The sequence below is a fragment of the Chenopodium album genome, chromosome 19, assembly GCF_948465745.1.
Source record: "Chenopodium album chromosome 19, dcCheAlbu1.1, whole genome shotgun sequence".
NCBI lineage: Eukaryota > Viridiplantae > Streptophyta > Magnoliopsida > Caryophyllales > Amaranthaceae > Chenopodium > Chenopodium album.
This window is the reverse complement of record NC_137852.1, coordinates 4,616,183-4,636,533: the sequence shown is the minus strand read 5'-3', so window position 1 is coordinate 4,636,533 and position 20,351 is coordinate 4,616,183. Positions and strand designations below refer to the sequence as shown.

General features: G+C 37.3%; 3 protein-coding genes across 3 annotated transcripts; 1 reads left to right on the top strand and 2 right to left on the bottom strand.

Annotated features, from left to right (window-relative positions):
* Nucleotides 1-207: 207 nt before the first annotated feature.
* Nucleotides 208-1,869, top strand: LOC145595981 (uncharacterized). The gene is made up of 4 exons (XM_081652408.1): nt 208-522; nt 733-836; nt 984-1,155; nt 1,394-1,869. Exons 1-4 carry the CDS (start codon nt 343-345, stop codon nt 1,493-1,495), a joined length of 558 nt encoding a protein of 185 aa, XP_081508534.1. The 5' UTR covers nt 208-342; the 3' UTR covers nt 1,496-1,869.
* A 945-nt stretch (nt 1,870-2,814) lies between these two features.
* LOC145594658 (small ribosomal subunit protein cS23-like) lies at nt 2,815-4,173 on the bottom strand. Its single transcript, XM_081650993.1, has 2 exons — nt 3,809-4,173; nt 2,815-3,233 (listed from the first exon to the last, which is right to left on the bottom strand). Exons 1-2 carry the CDS (start codon nt 4,070-4,072, stop codon nt 2,949-2,951), a joined length of 549 nt encoding a protein of 182 aa, XP_081507119.1. The 5' UTR covers nt 4,073-4,173; the 3' UTR covers nt 2,815-2,948.
* Nucleotides 4,174-8,054: 3,881 nt separating this feature from the next.
* On the bottom strand, nt 8,055-13,766 carry LOC145594675 (NADPH-dependent diflavin oxidoreductase 1-like). Its single transcript, XM_081651011.1, has 12 exons — nt 13,574-13,766; nt 12,895-12,972; nt 12,691-12,795; nt 12,091-12,182; nt 11,694-11,875; nt 11,322-11,419; nt 10,746-10,820; nt 10,544-10,654; nt 9,828-9,959; nt 9,221-9,340; nt 8,881-9,097; nt 8,055-8,782 (listed from the first exon to the last, which is right to left on the bottom strand). Exons 1-12 carry the CDS (start codon nt 13,709-13,711, stop codon nt 8,253-8,255), a joined length of 1,878 nt encoding a protein of 625 aa, XP_081507137.1. The 5' UTR covers nt 13,712-13,766; the 3' UTR covers nt 8,055-8,252.
* Between the last annotated feature and the right edge of the window lie 6,585 nt (nt 13,767-20,351).

Below are 20,351 nucleotides of genomic sequence, written 5' to 3'. Positions count from 1 at the left end.
TACTTTTATCCCGGTTAAACAAGTGGAACTCACCACGAAAATGAATTTGTGGTCATCAATTTGAATATTTGTTGATAAACTATGCCATGATCATAAATTTCTCGGGTCAATGGCAGTTCAAAAATTGGCATCTTTTTCTTACTATATATACCCAATGTATTTTCACGGCTTGAAACCATCAAAGTCCCATTCAATTTTTGACCCAGTTTGTTCTTCCTTGACCCGCTTCTATTATCCTAGAATGATCCATGCTTATATAAATAGCTCTTGATCCTCCAAATATATAACATACCAAGCTCCTGAGCACAAGGAAAGTCTATCAAAACTCGACTCGAAAGCAAAATGGGAAAAGCATTGGATGTTTTACTAGGAAGAAAATCTTCAAAGTTAAGTAGTTTGCTAGAGCATGCTATGACTAGGAATTCGTATCTCAAGAACCGGCAACAAGCACTCTTCTCCTTTTCTCAGTCCGATGTTATCCAACTCCTCAACCTCAGTCATCAAGAACAAGCTCTTCTTCGAGTACTATTCTTATCACGCTATGTTACACTAATTTTGGATGCCCCAAGAGCTACTCACTCCGTCTGGAATTAGTTGTTATGTTGATGGTGTAGAATCCGTGCTTTTAAAATGACAACTGAATTTGGACGGAGGTTGTAGTTCTTTAGATTTAATGATCATTAACACATATTTAATGAGCTAGTCTTATAATAATCTTCATCTGATCAACAGGTTGAGCATGTGATTAAGAGCAAGAACATGTTGGATGCTTTTGACACGATAGAATCTTACTGCCATCTTCTTAAGCAAAACATGTCATTGATTGAAAAAAACAAGTTAGTGTTTACTTTCCTGTTTTATGGTGTTTGTAATCAATGGAATAATCAAGCTTCCTGTTTGTAATCAATTGAAAAAAACAAGTTAGTGTTTACTCAAGTTTTTTGTTGTCCTGTTTGCTAAATATATGTAATTTGTTGTTTCAGAGAATGCCCAGATGATCTAAAGGAGGCCATAGGAAGCTTAATTTACGCGTCTTCAAGGTTTGGAGATTTCCCTGAACTACTGCACATCCGAGATTTTTTCAGTTCAAAGTTTGGGCAGGAATTTGTGTCTCAATCACTTGATTCTCCAAGAAATTTTGGTGTCAATGAAAAGGTAATTAGCACTATTTATTAATTTCACATAAGATATGTTTAACCAACCAAAGAGTTTCAGGCAAATTGTTATGTGCACCTAGGTGCTCTCTTTGGCTGTGTATTTTTTTAACATAACAAAAATTTCATAACCAGACGCGCTTCATCTTGTGCAGTGGTTTGTATGCGTCTTTCTGTGTTCCTAGGTGCGTGGTATAAGCTTTGATTAATTTAAAGCACGTTGTTGATTTTTGATACAGATTATGCAGAAGCTATCAAGAAGAAGACCGAGTTTGGAAACCCAAATGAGCTTTCTTGGGGAAATTGCATCCAACAATGGCATCAGTTTGCAGTTACGCTGAGATGATCAAATAACTCCATTCCTGAAATATGCATCTACAAAATCCATTTCTGACTGAACCTTCGAAGGCAAAAAACAGGACTAATCTTAATTTACTATTCGAAAATGATGGAAAATTCTCATGTAAAGATTAGGAATTTGGTCTGTTCATTAATGTACATATTTGTGATCTAAAATTGAAGAACGAGGTTGAATCGCATTGCAACTCAAAGTGGGTTTCTCTATGGTTGATCTTCACTCGGAACAAGCTAGCTATGCAGCTGTGTAAGTTCCACCATTTGGACGTGAATCTGAATAGTATAACCACAATCTTATAAAAGGTACTCGTATAAAATATCACGGTGTTTTAATATTCTTATGTACTTGTATGATAATCAATAGACTCTTGTATATTTTTGTATAATAATAATAATAACCATATAATATAGTACCTCTTAGTCTAGCCATCTGTTTTGTTCATATTATGCGATGCTAAATACTTCTTCCGTTCTTTGTTTTTGCAACAATTCGAGCTTTATACATCTTAATGCACAACTATAAACATTAAGATCTTCAATTACTTTGTTTACTAGTGAAATCATTTTAAACAAATACTCTGTATCATTTTGAAAGTATGCACTAAAATGCACAAACATCAAGGAGATCTATATTCTATATAACAAGTTCAAAATCTCAACAGGTTTTAACCTTAGCATATACTGTACTTTATTTGCTAAGTTTTCTCAAATGTTCGCTTGAAAGAGTCAAAGAGTCTGGACTCTGGAACAAAGAACAGGTACTGACCCAATCTTGTATATCGAAGCAGGATTACTTCTTCAAAAATTTTAATTGGCTAAACAAACAAAAGCCGAAAGAATTCCCACAAGACGCATGAGTTTGGTATCTCACAAATCACAAGCTATATTACTAGTGATCATGGTATTATCACCAGTACATGGGTATGGGCGTATGGCTATGGGTAAGACTGAATGGCGTCGATTACATAGGCATGACAAAAATAATTCATGCCTGATTACCCAACCCAAATCCAATATATACCAAAAATCAATACACAGTTTGATAACAACACTTATATTGTTTAAACAGTTATGTAGAGATGTAGTTCCTGATACTTCGTGCATACTTCGTATGAACTAACACAATTAAAAGTGTAGAACAAGCCAAAGAGAAGTTTCTGTGTGTTTCTCGTGTGAATTGAACCTTAGAAAATAGACACTTAAATTCAAAGTGATATGACATATCCATGTTTGATCAATCAAATAAATATTGTATAAGGTATGACCAAACACTATTTGAAGTATTGAACAAATCAAACAGAAGTTCCTGTGAAAATTGAACCTTTGAAAATAGACATATAAATTCAAAGTAACATAGCATGATTATGTTTGATCAATCCTACAAACACGAGATACAACATAGGCCTACGAACAAGAATATACCACATAACATGTACTCTAAGATGCAATATTACCACCACTTTGTTGCCACAAGTTGATGATATCAGTTGCTTGATTAAGAAGAATAATCATTTGTTTCTGAGATATCCAGGGCTTATTCTCTAGCAATACCTTGAGCTCTTCCCAAGCATCTTTCCGAGGCCAAAAGTAGTAGGGACTTAATGGAATCGTGCCATGTCCCGGTATGGTCTGGTCGAGGGCAAGACCAATGTTCTTCTCCATCCATATGAATTTCAATACTAGCCTTGGTTTATCCATTGGCTTCACAGCCACTTTGAGCTTCTACATTGACAGCACAATGACGAGATCAAATCAGTCACAACCTAAACACAATACACAAATTACCAACTCACCAAGTAATATGCATATACTCAGCATTCCAATTTCGAAGTATATGATATGATCAAAGAACATTATTAATTAATACGGAGTAGTTCATAAAGAAATCTTCATTTCTATAACTAAATTCTAAATTTTATTCGTAGCAGAAATAACAACCTGCTTTTTAACCTGACATAATATCAAACAATCTCTAAAAATACAATCAAACAAGCATTAAAAAAAAAAAAAAAAAGCAATTTCACCAATAATAAATATATAAATAATTTATTAATCAAGTAATCCCAAAAATTTATTTCAAACACATCAAAATCTCCAATTAAACCAATCTTGAATAACCAAACATCAAGCAAAACATCATAATTACTTTCCCAACAAAATCAATACATGCCCAAAACAGATTTTTGACAAAAACCCACATCAAATTTTCCAATTACACAAGAAATGATTAACAAAATTTCATGAAATAGGCTAAAATTCAGCAAAAAAAAAAAAAAAAAAGGGAAGAGTAGCCTGACCTCTTTGGTGACTAGTAAGTCATCTTCAATATCAACCTCATCCCCAGCAATGGCGATATCAGAAATGGTTTCAGGAGCAGCAGAGAGAGAAAAACTGGAATTCTTCAATTTGTTGTTCAATTGAGGAAATGAAGATGAAGAAGAAAAGGGTTTTGGGTTTGCAAAGGCGGGAGCTTTAGAGGGTTTAAGTGATAGTTTTGGAGATGGGTATGTTGAAGGTTTAACAATGGCGTTGATGTTTGGTTGAACCGCCATTGAAAGCATTTTTTTGAGTTCAAAAAATGAAGAAAGAGAGAGAAGGAGATAGAAAGATGAGGAAGTTGTGTTTCACTGAGATATATCACTTGTAGGATAAGGAAATACTCTCAGTAGGTGTTTTCTGGTTTTTTCTTTTCTTTTTTTCATAAATCATTGTTTCAAAGCAAAATTAGTCTCAATAACACAAATTACAGTATAGGTGCACCCGAGTGACTAAAGGTGGGCACCGTGCCGTCGCGGGCCGTTCTGGCGGTGGGCTCGTGCTGTCCGGCTTCGCGGCGGACCGTGCCGGCTTCGCGGCGGACCGTGCCGTGCCGTGCCCACTTTTGGCACACCCCAGCCCACGGCACGACACGGCCCACGTGCCTGGTGTGCCGTGCCGGGCCGCGGGCCAACACGTGCCTTGCATTTATTTATTTTTTTTATTAAATGTATATTAAAAAAAAGATCGGTATATATTTTTTTTGTACAACTCAAGTTTATATATTTAATGTTATTAATTTATGTTTATGTAAATAATTTAGGAAAATTTGTCAAGAATAAGCCAACCTTTGCGTGATTAGCTCAAAGTAAGTCAATCTTTCGATTAACTCATAATAAGTCGATTTTATAAGGATATTTTCTTTTAATAGGTCCAATGACTTACAACCTACTAAACAAGTCAATGTTAATTATAATTAGATTAAATAAACAAATTTTTTTTTAAAAAAAACCACCCACTTCCCCTCCCAACCACCGCAAGCTACCCCTGCCACCGCCGGCGACCACCTCCCTCCCCCGGCGTTGACGATCCAATTCTCCTCCTGTTCCCCACACCCACGAACCCCCCTTCCCCACCCACGACATCAGTCACCACAAAACCATGGAAATGGAAGGTTCAGATGGTTCAAAATTCAAACAAAGACCAAATTCAACCACCATTTTTGGAAGAGGAAATAGGCTTTACGACTTAACAATTTTTCGTCGTCAAGTTTCGTTCGATATTAATCCCTTAGAACATCTCCAAACTGCCAGGGAAGTCGGATTTCGGTAATCTTCTATGAATGACTTCATCCTTGTAAATAGAGCGTCAAATTACCAGTGACTTCATCCCCGTAAATAGAGCGTCAAATTACCGGCGAACCAGAGCGAAAAAGGAGAGAGAAAGAGGAGTGGGTGTCGAGGTGGAGGTGTGGGGAAGCGAGAAAGGGAAAAGGCGGGGTTGGGTGTTGTAAATTGGGGAAAAGGAGGGGATGGAGTGCGGTCGCCGGCGTCGGGCCGTGGTCTCCGCGGCCGGAAGACCGGTGGCAAGGGAGCTGGTGGGGAGGAGGGCTGGGCGGCTGGCGTGGGTATTGAGTGGATGAATTTTTTTTTTTGTTTAATTATTTGATAAAATTGTTAATTGAATTTCTAAAAAAAATAAATTTTAGTTATTTTTTAAAAAAAACCAACCACCTAATGACACATGGCACAATTAACCGAAACAACCAGTCATTCTGAACTTCAGCAGGTCATGACTTATTTTGAGAAGAAACTATATAAAGTTCGACTTATTTATAGTTAATCTAAAGGTTGACTTATTTTGAGCTAATCACGCAAAGGTTGACTTATTTTTGACAAATTTTCCAATAATTTATGTTTAACTTTACATAAAAAAAAATTATTAATTTAGCGAAAAACAACAATGCATATAATAATAAAAAAATTGTAAGTGCGATAACCCGAAAACACAAAAAATTGATGAATAATTTATTTTATTATATGCCAATAGTCGGTACGATAAATCGATAATACAAAAAATTAATGATAATTAAAAATCGTACAATAATTGATGAATAACTTCATTTTATTATACGGAATACGAGATTTGATAATACAAAAATTGTACAATAGTATCTAATGTAAATATGGAATTATTATTCTTCGTCTTCGTCTTCTCTTGGTTCAAGTTCATCGGCCAATTGAGTTGATTGAGAACTAATAGAACTCGATGTTCCTTCATCGTCATCGTTTTCTGCATAAGTACGATCTTGGGAACGAGTTTCGGCATCCAACCAATCCTTGAAGCAAACACACATTTCAAGTGTTTTGGGTTTTAGTCTTGTTCTTCTATCGTCTAAAACCCGTCCCGACGCACTAAAAGCTCTTTCGGAGGCAACGGAGGAAACTTGGATAACAAAAATATCACGGCCATTGCCGCCAAAATTGGATGTTTTGTGGATTGTGATTTCCACCACTCGAGGATGTCGAGGCCGAACTTTTCTTCATCGTCCATGCCTTTCAAGAAGTCGTAACTTAAGTACATTTGCAACTCCGAAACATCGCTTTGTGTTCTCCTAGATGATGATGATTTTGTACCTGAATACTTAGACATCATGTTAGCAGCTTGTGCAAATAAACCTTTGGCCCTTTTACTTACGTTTTTGGATGTTTGAGAAGGGGCAAATCGAGACACGGTTCCATATTTGGATTCATAAACACTATATAAAGCGAAAAAATCTTTAGTGACCTTAGTTTTAAAAGTTTCAACATCATCTTCAAACTCCATATTACTATAATAAATATCAATTAATAGAAAAGCGCTATCATACTTTTGCCTTGGATCTAAGATAGAAGCAAAAATATAAATCATAGGAATATTAGTGTAATATTTACGCCATTTTTCCTCCATAGATGGAAGATATCCATGATAATCATATTGTGATCGGTGTTCGGCAAAAAGTTGTGCAAGTAAACATGTATTGCTAATAAAGAATGGGAACAAGAATTATATACAGAAGAAAAACAATGTGTCATACTATATAGTAATTGTAAAAACTTCATATATTTTTCACAATTAACCCAATCATCTTCTAGTAAAGCACATTGCGGAAATTTCATATTATAAAACAGTGTTAAATGAACCTTGTACTCAATTGCCCGACTCAACATTTCATAGGTGGAGTTCCACCTAATTGCACAATTCGGTGCTATTTTTATAGTCTTTATCCTTTGTTGCCTACAAAAACCTTTCCATTCTTGATATCTCAAGTTAGAGCTATTAATAGACATAATATCATTCCTTATTTTGTGATAAAATGGACCAATTGCTTGTGTTCCATCTTTCACACACAAGTTAAGAACATGACAAATGCATCTAACATGAAGTGCATCTCCATCTAATATTACATCGGTCAATTGGGTAGGAAAATGGGTGGGAAATGGCTGTTTGAAACTAGCTGTTTATAGCTGTTGGAAAACGGCTAGTTTCCAATGGTAATATGGCACGGGCCATGCCGTGCCGGGCCGTGCCTGGCGGGCCTCGTGCCGTGCCGGGCCGTGCCACGTGTCGTGCCGGCGTGCCGGCCCACGTGCCACGTGCCGTGCCCGTGCCATTTCCCACAAATTTCTCCACGGCACGGCCCACGGCCCACGGGTGGGCCGCCGTGCCGGGCCCGTGCCGCCCGCTTGCCGGCACGGCCCGTGCCGCCCGCTTGCCGGCACGGCCCGTGCCCACCTTTACTGGGGAGTGACCCAACACATCATTGTTGTCCAAAAAAGCCATGTAATTGAACCTAGTTCATTCTCAGGGCTTTATAGACCTATCAGTAACTCTCTTATAGTTCTACTATGATTTTAAACTAATTTGTATGGCCTCGAAAAACGTTCCCCACATTCAATTCAGTTGTGGAAAAAAGTTCCGAAATTGGTTCGAAAGTGTGGACTATAAACTTTAGTTGTGGTTAATTTTCGACATTTTTGGGTCCAAATACAAAAAAGGCCAATCGCTGTCTTCATATACTCAAGAGCACCACAAGCCTTTATGTAACCAACTAGTGACCATATATGAGTACAAATAACATTATATGGAGTTGGGATGTACCCCATACCATAGCTTGATTTTTCAAGATTGGGTCTTAAAATCTCCTATAGTGGCTCAATTTCGTATACTATAACCATCAAATTCGGCACCAGAGAACAATTATTTTTACATGGTTAAGTTATGCATCGACGTGCTTTGGCCTTTGGGTACATTCCATTAAAAATTTCAACTTTTCATACTTGGTAAAGAATACAACTATAATCTTGATTAAAATATTCTATGGTGAATGCTAAAACATCATGAATTCAACAGTATACAAGTGATAACGAATTTTTTTTTTTTTTTTTTTTTTTTTGACGTAACTAATGAATTTTTTTAAAAAAACTAAAATGGTGTCTCAAGGAGTCAGGACCATGCTTCAACATGGTATCTACCGGCCTTCTCCAATGCCCTAAGCCATCTCACAGCAGCTTCCTTTGGAACCCCACTTTGTTTGCTAATGATCTCTTCAAATGTTGACATAACATCAGAAGGCATTTTGGTTGAGGAACCAGCAACGTATACAGAAGCTCCTTTACTGAGTAAATCCCAGACTTTCTGCCCATGCTCCTGCATCTTATGTTGTACATAAATTTTCTGTGGCTGGTCTCTCGAGAATGCAACATAAAAGCCCCCACCTTTTTCTTCTGAAAGAACCCCACCATCGCATGAATGGAGCAACCAAAAATCACTATATAAGAAATCATCTTCTTTATTCCGGCAACCAAAAAAGAAGAGAATGGGAGCAGTTGGACCATGTTGACTCTGGACAGCTCTTTCTGCCACAAATCCTCTGAAAGGAGCACAACCTGTGCCTGGTCCTATGAGAATAAGGGGTAATGATGGAGATGGGACAGGAAGAAGCCCTTTCTGAAACCATACTGGAACAAAAACCTCTGTTTACATAATTTTACAAAAATTAGCATTATAAATCTTGACAAATAAGTCATAATCAATTTATACGATTTTAGTTTTGTAGTGATAGAGCAAACACCTTGTTGAGGATCAAGTGCAGCAAGCCACTTTGAGCAGAGACCAGACCTTTTCCTCTTATATGGTGTTGTCCATGTCACCACACTCACGGTCAAGTGCACTTCATTAGGATGAGCGACAGGAGAGGAAGAAATGGAAAAGGCTCTACTTTTCAGAGGGGGCGTTAGCTGGACCAACCATTCAAATGGCATTTGGACAGATGGGAAATCCTCCAGAACCTGAAATCCATTGACTAAATTTATGAAAATACTCGTAGAAGAAATTGTCGAGACAGTAGACGATAGGGATATGTGACATGTCAAGTTTGCTTCCTGAGCTAAAGAACAAAAGAAGCAACCCACCTCAAGGACAGTTCTTCTTTCCTTTTGGTTATACTGATATAAATCATCTCGACCCTCTGCTGATGCAAAATATTCCAGTCTTTCCTTTTCATGCTCAGCAGTGGCAAAGTAACTCATCACCTGCAACACAAGATATTTAGAACCTATCAAAAGAATTAATACTAACACCAGCATTACCCTGCTGCCTTTAAAGAGGGCTCCCACTACCTTGGGAAGGGTAGCGAGTTGTAAATATGCAGCCTTATAATTGCAGTAATAGTGAAGTAGCCTTATGTCTGAAATTACATATATAGTGGGGGCCTGCATTGAAGTGTATTTTCAGATAGTCATGATATAAAAGTCTGTTCCAATTTGTTTTACTTTTAACTCCACTCTGATTTTAAAGTTTGTTCCAATTTCTGTGGGATCCTGTCACTTCCTCAACAGCCTCTACTATTATCATATTTCAGAAAACCAATCCCACCAATGTTCTTTTATAGGCTTATAGCATTCCTATTAGTGCACTTATTATTAGGCATGGAGACAATGTATACCAAAATTGAATGTTCAAAAAATGAATGACAGTGGGCAAACATCTGTCACAACTTTCAGGCAGAACTTTTAGTACCTCAAAGAAATAACGTCTGGGGGAAGCTGAGTCAACATCCATGGTTGACTCCACAAATGTTCTTAGTGTGATGGGCACTCTAGATGCTGCAGCAGCAGCAGCAGTAGCATTGCTTGAATCTCTTGACTGAACCTGCATTGATGATAATGTTTCAAATTATTTAAAGACTTGAGTAGGGCAGGCCGGCAGGGGCTGCATCAGTAGTCAGTACAGCTACATATCATCTTTACTCCATCATTAATTAAATTTTCTACTATATCTAAACATTTTCTGCTGGAATTATAAAGGAAATAAGGCCAATTAGTTTCTATTGTTCATTTTCAAGGGCAAGCAAAATTCGTCATAGGAATTAAGCTGTCATAAAACTTCAGCTTATGACGGCCACAACCTATTTTAGTTCTGCACTCCATAATGTCAATAATATGTTTGTTAGTGTTTGTTTGTTTAACACCAAAACTCATGGGAAGTAGAACTTTATAGGTAGTGGAAGAGTGTGACATTATTTAGCTGACAAAAACATGGGAAGTTGCATATCTTAGGAAGTTCCAGTTACAATCTGAAGGAAAATGCTTGCCTAGGCCCTATGTTTAACCAAATAACATTCTCCACTTCCTAGAAAATGAATGTACTCTGTTACAGCTTAAAGTTCATTTTCCCTCTTCAAAGTTCACAAAGTTCAAAAGAACAAAAGGACCTAAGTAGTTAAAATTACATACTGTGATGAATGCTTCAGGGTCCAAGTTACAACGGCGTATGAATGCATCTACAGCATCAGGGTTTTGAGATGGAAGTATCTCAAGCACATCGCCAACTACATATCCAACTGCCTGAAATAAGATTGAATTGCTTCAACATCGAAACCCTTTATTTATACGAAGGCTACCTTTCTAAGCAAAGTATAACTTTAATTAAACTTACATTTGAATGAAATTCAAATTCAAGATGGCGAACATCCCTCCCACAGCTTGCTCGTGTTAGTGAACAATTTCTTGTCTGAAAGAAAAATATACAACCAATCAAGGAGTGAAATAAGAAACTTGGTTAAGAAAAAAAATCATATAAAAACCCCAGCAAGTGCATGGGTACATAATTTCCTCCACACTAACTATTAGTCTATTACAGATACTATATCTACTATATATCCATACTTATCAAACTATATTGTAGTGAGATGTTAACATACTTCTTACTAAACCTTTTCCAGGCTCCTTCTGTAGGCTAGAAATACTGTTGGAAGAAGGCAATAATAAATTAAGAAGAGAAGAAAACCAAGGATGAATATAAAGCTCTCAAGTCTCAATACTTGTCTATTTGAGACATCTAACATATAAGAATAGCCTATAGCCTACACCAAAAAGAGGTCTTACAAGAAACCAAAATCAAAATAAAATCCAATAAGCGTAGTCCACTAGGGCGGAGATCCTTTTAGAATATCTCATCACCATGAAAATAATCATACATATTACATTCAGATGAAAATAAAAGTGGGAATACCATTTTTAACCAGCACTGAGGCCTACTCTTATCTACAGGAAATCTTGCAGGAGACATCAAGCGAGCGCTTTCAATTAGCAATGCCCTGGACTCAAAATCTGGAACAAAAACAACAAACAATGACTCCTATACATGGGAAGCATTATGAAAATAATTAAAAGCCATAAATCTTCAAAGCTACACAGATAATGAATATAAACTATTGATCTGAGCGAGACAGGACTCAGGAGAGCAGTAGATTTTCCCATGGACAGACAAAATTTATTCACTCCCTCTCTCATTAAAGCATCGAGTCGATCAGAACTATATTAGATTGAGACAGAAAAAAACTCTATAAGATAAAAGCAATTCAAATAAGCAGAAACAGGTTACCTGAAGAAGTTGAGTATAGTAAACTTGCCACATCGTTGACATGATATGTAACAGAAACTTTAGATTGATTCATAAGTTTCATATCTGGAACTATATCTACTCCATTTGGAAAGAGGCTTGGATATATATGATTCAATGAACTCCATAATGAAGACATCCAAGGATCTAAAGATCCCTCATACCTATCAATTATCAATGACGGAAGAAATTCTGTCATTAGATTGACTGAATGAGTCACAGTAAAACTACGAGCTGTGAGATTTAACAACTTTTGATGATGCAAGTAAATATGGGTTGTAACATGAACGACATGATCTGATATGTTTAAAAACTTGATCAGTCATAGAGAGATAGACGTATGGTTTAGAATCTACAAACAATATTGATCCAACCCTACCCTGAAGGATGCTGATCGTCTCCAAGACCTCTTTCAATAATAGGTGTTCCACCAAGACCTGAAAGCCTTTTGTCCAGCTTCTTTGCAACAAACTACAGCAGTTGGGAAAGAAAAATAAAGTTCCTATCAATGCCTGAAAATAAATTATCCGACTCTCAAACTCTCAAAGTGCGATTATCATAGAAACGAAATGCATTGAATGGGTGCAGTTAAAGACAATGTTTAAAATACAAATAGAAAATAGCTAGCAGATACACAAGTTGATTCCTTAATCTAATTTATATACGAGCATAACCGCATAAGTAGGCAGTTCTTTTCTTAATGTACTAGCCTAGAGTGACTATGGACTGTATGTTCATTAGCGATGTTGTGATATATGAATGATAACACCCAATCACCCATTGGAATGCTCCTTTATGTCCCACTCATGTGCTAACTTTTTAAGCACTATGCTTTACAATTTGCATTATATAGTTACACATGATACATAGGCTAGAATCAACAACTAAATATACAACATAAGCAGATGCCAAGAACCCTACCAAGAGAGAAAGAGGTACCGTAGTTCCCCAACGATAAAGAGAGCCCTAGAAGTATTACATTGTATTTCTGGTATCCTGAGTCTCCCAATCCAAAAACCGCATGGTGTACTCCTTCCAGCCAGTCTTGAGTTAGGTGCCTTTGCAATAGATACCTCCAAAACACCTATATTTTGTTTTCCAACTCTATTACTCATCAATCATCACCAATATGAAAAGATTACAAATTTTCACCTCATAAGGGTGTTCTGTATCTACTACTTACCTTCATCGAATCAGGAGTGTCACCCTGGCCTGTGGTAGAGACAACAAAAACTACAGCCCTTTGACTGGGCAGCAAACTCTATGACAAGAAACAATTATAGATCAAAGTGTTAAAATTCATAATGTGATACGGAGTAGTAGTTAAAGATAGTAAACACTAATCTATCTAGGCCTGAAATTCCACTCTTAAATCTTTGTCTAAGAATCACACGCGTGCTCGAGCACACACACTCGGGCAATGATTTTACCAAAGTTCGGAATTGAGTTTATGGCTCTATGCCCAATAAAAATGTTCTGGCAATCTCATATACAGAGTAATAATAGTTCATTAACCAAACAGTTCAAATAAGCAAAATTTCCTTAATCAACCACATATTACCATTAGTTCCTCAATTAAAGAATATTCTGCAAATAGTTCATGCATTTACGTGCCACAATCAATCGATAGGCCACTCGAATTATGAACAAAATCAATAAATCAATTACTATATCAAAACAAAATTCTATCTTTAGCAAACAAAAACAAAAGCTAGGGTTACGATCAGTCAATTAATCAATCGATATAAATTCAAAAAAACCTAGCCAATATCAACAATCAAGCAATTAACAAACCAATTGTAGCTAAAAGAAATCATGAAATTGAAGAACAGCAGAAAAGAAGAGAGAGAAATGAAAATTACGGGATCAAATTGGTCGATGGAGTAGAGAGAGACAGGGCAGCTTCTGCGCTCAGCTTCACGGGCGATGCGCTCAGCAGCGTCCATGGCATTACCTGACTGAGAAGCGTAGAGAATGAGTAGTTTGGGTTTTTCCTCCATTGAAATAGCTTCTTCTTCTTCAATGGCTGCTTTTCTCAAAAAAGTTGCAGAATTCTGGGCTACTCGCTAGTATCTTCATCTATGTATCGGTCTTACTAGTGGCTTTCTAATGAAGAGTTTCCTACGTCGATATACTCCCTCCGTTTTTTTTTTTAATATGGATCACTTTGATACCCGAAAAAGAAAAAGAAATGAGGCTTTATATTAAGCGACGGAAGGAGTATATGTGTATTAATCAAATATAAATACCAAATCTATTACTAAAACATAAGATGTTGACATCACCACTGCCCACGTGTCGCTATTTTAATAAATATTTTCCAACCTAAATGCAACGACGATATCATCTTTTTATTTTTATTTTTTTTATTTTTTGAAAAGTTATCATATTTAACGTTATTGAAATTTAAATATTACAAGATTACACTACAGCTAAAATCTATCAATTATATTAGCTAAGAAAACAAATCATTTATAAAAATAATATTATTTTTTATATTATGCAAATAGGCATATCGGGTTAAAGGCACTATTTACGACTCCCAAGGTCCTTAAGGCATAATGATTAAAGATGAATTAGATGGTTTCTAGGGCACTATTTACGACTCCCAAGGCCCTTTGGCAACCCATGGAAGTAATTGGATGCATAGTCTCGCCAGGTGAAAAAATGATATACGAAAGCCAAATATGAAGGCTACAATACATGAAATCAGAGCGTCTTAACCCGGGTGTCGGAATTTCACGGAACATTACGAGATGCATCCCGGGGTCATATAATATTGTTTCGACCCATATATGACCATTATTCGGTTACGTAGACGCCCTGTGAAAGCTTATAGCCAATATAAGAGGCATGTACGAAAATTGATAAATTGACTGTTTTAAGGCAAATTGGATGGTTCCATCCACCCAACTGGACTCCCAAAGAGTATTAGGGGCCATGGTAAACATCTCGGCAATTTTTATTTTCGGGCGAAAAAAAGGTCAAAAAATTCCAAAACTGAAAGCTATTATCCGCGCTTTTTAAGAGATTTTTGAGGTTATAGGACTAGGTGGAGAAAAGTATTGAGACCCTAAGGGATATATCTTAGGGTCATATAATGTAGTTTGGAACCATATATGACCATTATATGTTGTCATGAATGTCCGTGGTATGCTTGAGTTCACGATATCGGTGCAAGTTGCAAACTGGTAAATTGATCGTTTTAAAGTAAATTGGATGGTTGCACCGACCCAAATAGACTCCCGGGGTATATTAGGGACCATGGTAAGCATCTCGACAATTTTTATTTCCAAGCGAAAAATGGTCAAAAAATACCAAAATTGAAGGTTATTATCCATGCTTTTTGAGGAATTTTGGAGGTTACGGGGCCTGGTGGCGAAAAGTCTTGAGACTCTAGGAGATACATCTCGGGGTCATATAATGCCGTTTGGAACCATATATGACCATTATATATTGTCATAAATGTCTGTGTTAGGCTTGAGTTCACGAAATTGGTGTTAGTTACGAACGGGTAAATTGACCGTTTTAAGGCAAATCGGATGGTTTCACCCACCCAAATAGACTCCCGGGGTATATTAGAGACCATGGTAAGCATCTCGACAATTTTTATTTTCGGGCGAAAAATGGTCAAAAAATTCCAAAATTGAAGCTTATTATCCACGCTTTAAGAAATTTTGGAGGTTACGGGGCCTAGTGGCGAAAAGTCTTAAGATTGTAGGGAATACATCTCGGGGTCATATAATGACGTTTGGAACCATATATGACCATTATATGTTGTCATAACTGTCCAAGGAAGGCTTGAGTTCACGAAATCGATGCAAGTTACGAACGGGTAATTGACCGTTAAAAGGCATATTGGATGATTGCACCTACCCAACTAGACTCTCGGGGTATATTAGGGACCATGGTAAGCATCTCGGCAATTATTATTTTCGGGCGAAAAATGGTCAAAAATTTCCAAAATTAAAGGCAATTATCCACGCTTTTGGAGGAATATTGGAGGTCACGAAGCCTGGTGGCGAAACGTCTTGAGATTGTGGGGGATACATCTCGGTGTCATAATATGCTGTATTGATCCATATATGACCATTATATGTTGTCCTAACTGTCCGTGGTAGGCTTGAGTTCACGAAATCGCTGCAAGTTACAAACGGGTAAATTGACCGTTTAAAGGCATATTGGATGGTTGCAACTACCCAAATAGACTCCCGGGGTGTATTAGACCATGGTAAGCATCTCGGTAATTTTATTTCCGGACGAAAAATGGTCAAACAATTCCAAAATTGAAGATTATTATCCATGTTTTTTAAAGAATTTTGGAGTTTACGGGGCCTAGTGGTGAAAAATCTTAAGACTCTAGGGGATATATCTCGGGGTCATATAATGCCGTTTGGAACCATATATGACCATTATATGTTGTTATAACTGTCCGCGGTAGGCTTGAATTCATGAAATCATTGCAAATTGCTAACTAATAAATTGACCGTTTAAAGGCAAATTAAATGGTTGCACCCACCCAAATAGAATCCCCGGGTGTATTATAGACCATGGTAAGCATCTCGACAAATTTTATTTCCGGGTGAAAAATGGTCAAAAAAATCCAAAATTGAAGGTTATTATCCACGCTTTTAAGGAATTTTGGAGGTTACGAGGCCTGGTGGCGAAAAGTCTTGAAACTCTAGGGGATACATCTCATGGACATATAATGTCGTTTGGAACCATATATGAACATTATATGTTGTCATAACTGTCCGTGGTAGACTTGAGTTCACGAAATTGGTGCAAGTTACGAATGAATGAATTGATCGTTTCAAGGCATATTGGATTGTTGCACCTACCCAAATAGACTCCCAGGGTGTATTAGGGACCATGGTAAGCATCCGGACAATTTTTATTTCCGAGCGAAAAATGGTTTAAAAATTCCAAAATTGAAAGTTATTGTCCACGCTTTTTGAGGAATTTTTGAGGTTACGGGGCCTGGTGGCGAAAAGTCTTAAGAATCTAGGGGATACATCTCGGGGTCATATAATGCCGTTTGGAACAATATTTGACCATTATATGTTGTCGTAACTGTCCGTGGTAGGTTTGAATTCACGAAATCAATGCAAGTTACGAACGGGTTAATTGACCGTTTAAAAGGCTTATTTGATGGTTGCACTTACCCAAATAGATCCCTGGGTGTATTAGGTACCATGGTAAGCATCTCGGCAATTTTTATTTCCGGACGAAAAATGGTCAAAAAATTCCAAAATTAAAGGCTATTATCCACGTTTTTCGTGGAATTTTGGAGGTTACGGGGCCTGGTGGCGAAAAGTCTTTAGACATTAGGGGATACATCTTGGGGACATATAATGCCGTTTGGAACCATATATGACTATTATATGTTGTCATAACTGTCCGTGGTAGGCTTGAGTTCTTGAAATCGGTGCAAATTGTGAACTAGTAAATTGACCGTTATAAGGAAAATTGGATCGTTGCACCCTTCCAAATAGACTCCCAGGGTGTATTAGAGACCATGGTAAGCATCTAGGTAATTTTATTTTCGTGCGAAAAATGGTCAAAAAATTTCTTGAAGGATATTATCCACGCTTTTAAGGAATTTTGGAGGTTACGGGGCCTGGTGGCGAAAAGTCTTAAGACTCTAGGTAATACATCTCGAGGTCATATAATGCCGTTTTGAACCATATGTGACCATCATATGTTGTCATAACTGTCCGTGGTAGGCTTAAGTTCACGAAATTGCTGCAAATTGCTAACTAGTAAATTGACCATTTTAAGGCAAATTAATTGGTTACACCCACCCAAATAGACTCCTAGGGTGTATTGGAGACCATGGTAAGCATCTTGACAATTTTGTTTCCGGACGAAAAATGGTCAAAAAATTCAAAATTGAAGGTTATTATCCACGCTTTTTAAGGAAATTTGGAGGTTACGGGGCCTGGTGGCGAAAAGTCTTGAGACTCTAGGGGATACATCTCGGGGTCATATAATGCCGTTTGAAACCATATATGACCATTATATGTTGTCATAATTGTCCGTGGTAAGCTTGAGTTCACGAAATCTCTGCAAGTTACGAACTGGTAAATTGACCGTTTAAAGGCATATTAGATGGTTGCACATACCCAAATAGACTCCCGGGGTGTATTATGGACCATGGTAAGCATCTCGTCAATTTTTATTTCCGGGCGAAAAATGGTCAAAAAATTTCAAGATTAAAGGCTATTATCCATGCGTTTGGAGGAATTTTGGAGGTTACGGGGCCTGTGGTGAAAAGTCTTGAGATTCTAGGGGATACATCTCGGGGTCATATAATGCCGTTTGGAACCATATATGACCATTATATGTTGTCGTAAATGTCTGTGTTAGGCTTGAGTTCACGAAATCGGTGTTAGTTACGAACGGGTAAATTGACCGTTTAAAGGCATATTGGATGGTTGCACATACCCAAATCGACTCACGGGGTGTATTAGGGACCATGGTAAGCATCTCGACAATTTTTATTTCCAGGCGAAAATGGTCAAAAGTTCCAAAATTAAAGGCTATTATCCACGCTTTTGGAGGAATTCTGGAGGTTATAGCGCCTAGTGGCGAAAAGTCTTTAGACTCTAGGGGATACATCTCGGGGTCATATAATGCCGTTTGGAATTATATATGACCATTATATGTTGTCATAACCGTCCGTGGTAGGCTTGAGTTCACGAAATCTCTGCAAGTTACGAACTGGTAAATTGACCGTTTAAAGGCATATTAGATGGTTGCACCCACCCAAATAGACTCTTGGGGTGTATTAGGGACCATGGTAAGCATCTCGAAAATTTTTATTTCCGGGCGAAAAATGGACAAAAATTTCCAAAATTTAAAGTTATTGTCCACGGTTTTTGAGGAATTTTAGAGGTTACGGGGCTTGGTGGCGAAAGTCTGAAGACTCTAGGGGTTACATATCGTGGTCATATAATTTCGTTTGGAACCATATATGACCATTATATGTTGTCATAACTGTCCGTGGTAGGCTTGAGTTCACGAAATCGATGCAAGTTACAAACGAGTACATTGACCGTTTAAAGGCATATTTGATGGTTGCACTTACCCAAATAGACTCTCGGGGTGTATTAGGTACCATGGTAAGCATCTCGGCAATTTTTATTTCCGGGCGAAAAATGGACAAAAAATTCCAAAATTAAAGGCTATTATCCATGCTTTTGGAAGAATTTTGGTGGTTACGGGGCCAAGTGGCGAAAAGTCTTTAGACTCTAGGGGATACATCTTGGGGACATATAATGCCGTTTGGAACCATATATGACCATTATATGTTGTCATAACTGTCCGTGGTAGGCTCGAGTTCATGAAATCGCTGCAAATTGCTAACTAGTAAATTGATCGTTTTAAGGCAAATTAAATGGTTGCACCCATCCAAATAGACTCTCGGGGTGTATTAGGGAACATGGTAAGCATCTCGACAATTTTTATTTCCGGGCGAAAAATGGTCAAAAAAATCCAAAATTGATGGTTATTATCCACGCTTTTTAAGGAATTTTGGAGGTCACGGGGCCTGTGGCGAAAAGTCTTGAGACTCTAGGGGATACATCTCGGGGTCATATAATGCCGTTTGGAACCATATATGACCATTATATGCTGTCATAACTGTCTGTGGTAGGCTTAAGTTCACGAAATCGGTGCAAGTTTCGAACGGGTAAATTGACCATTTAAAGGCATATTGGATGGTTGCACATACCCAAATAGACCCCCGGGGTGTATTAGGGACCATGGTAAGCATCCCGACAATTTTTATTTCTGGGCGAAAAATGGTAAAAAAATTTCAAAATTAAAGGCTATTATCTATGCTTTTGGAATTTTGGAGGTTACGGGGCCTGGTGGCGAAAAGTCTTGAGACTCTGGGGGATATATCTCAGGGTCTTATAATGCCGTTTGGAACCATATATGACCATTATATGTTGTCATAATTGTCTGTGGCAGGCTTGAGTTCACAAAATCGGTGCAAGTTACGAACAGATAAATTGACCGTTTAAAGGGATATTGGATGGTTGCACATACCCAATTAGACTCCCGGGGTGTATTAGGGTCAATGGTAAGAATCTCGACAATTTTTATTTCCGGGTCAAAATATGTGGAAAATTGTCCAAAATTGAAGGCTATAATATATACACACTAGTTTGGATTAACTTTTGACTTTTTTTTTTCCCAAAAATGAACTAAATGTGTTAGATGAGTTCTGGGGTCATATAAGGAGGTTTGAAACTATAAGACACCGATAAAGATGTTCATAAAGTGCCATGAATGAGTTATGATTCTATTTCGAAATTCATGAAATTTAGTGATGTCATACAAGTGTAATAATGTGATGTGATTTGAATGATGTCATATATTTATAATGATGTCATATAAGTATATTGAAGTGATGTGACTTGACTGTAATGATGTGACTTGGGAGTTGTAAATAGTGCTCGGAACCTGGACACAATTATTGAATATTAACTAAGGAAACAAATCATATATAAAAAAAATATTATTTTTTTATACATATTCCATATTAACACATAGTAATGATTACATCTATTAATTATTACCAAAACAGGATTTGCTGACATCACCATTGCCTACGTGTTGCTTTAATTTCTC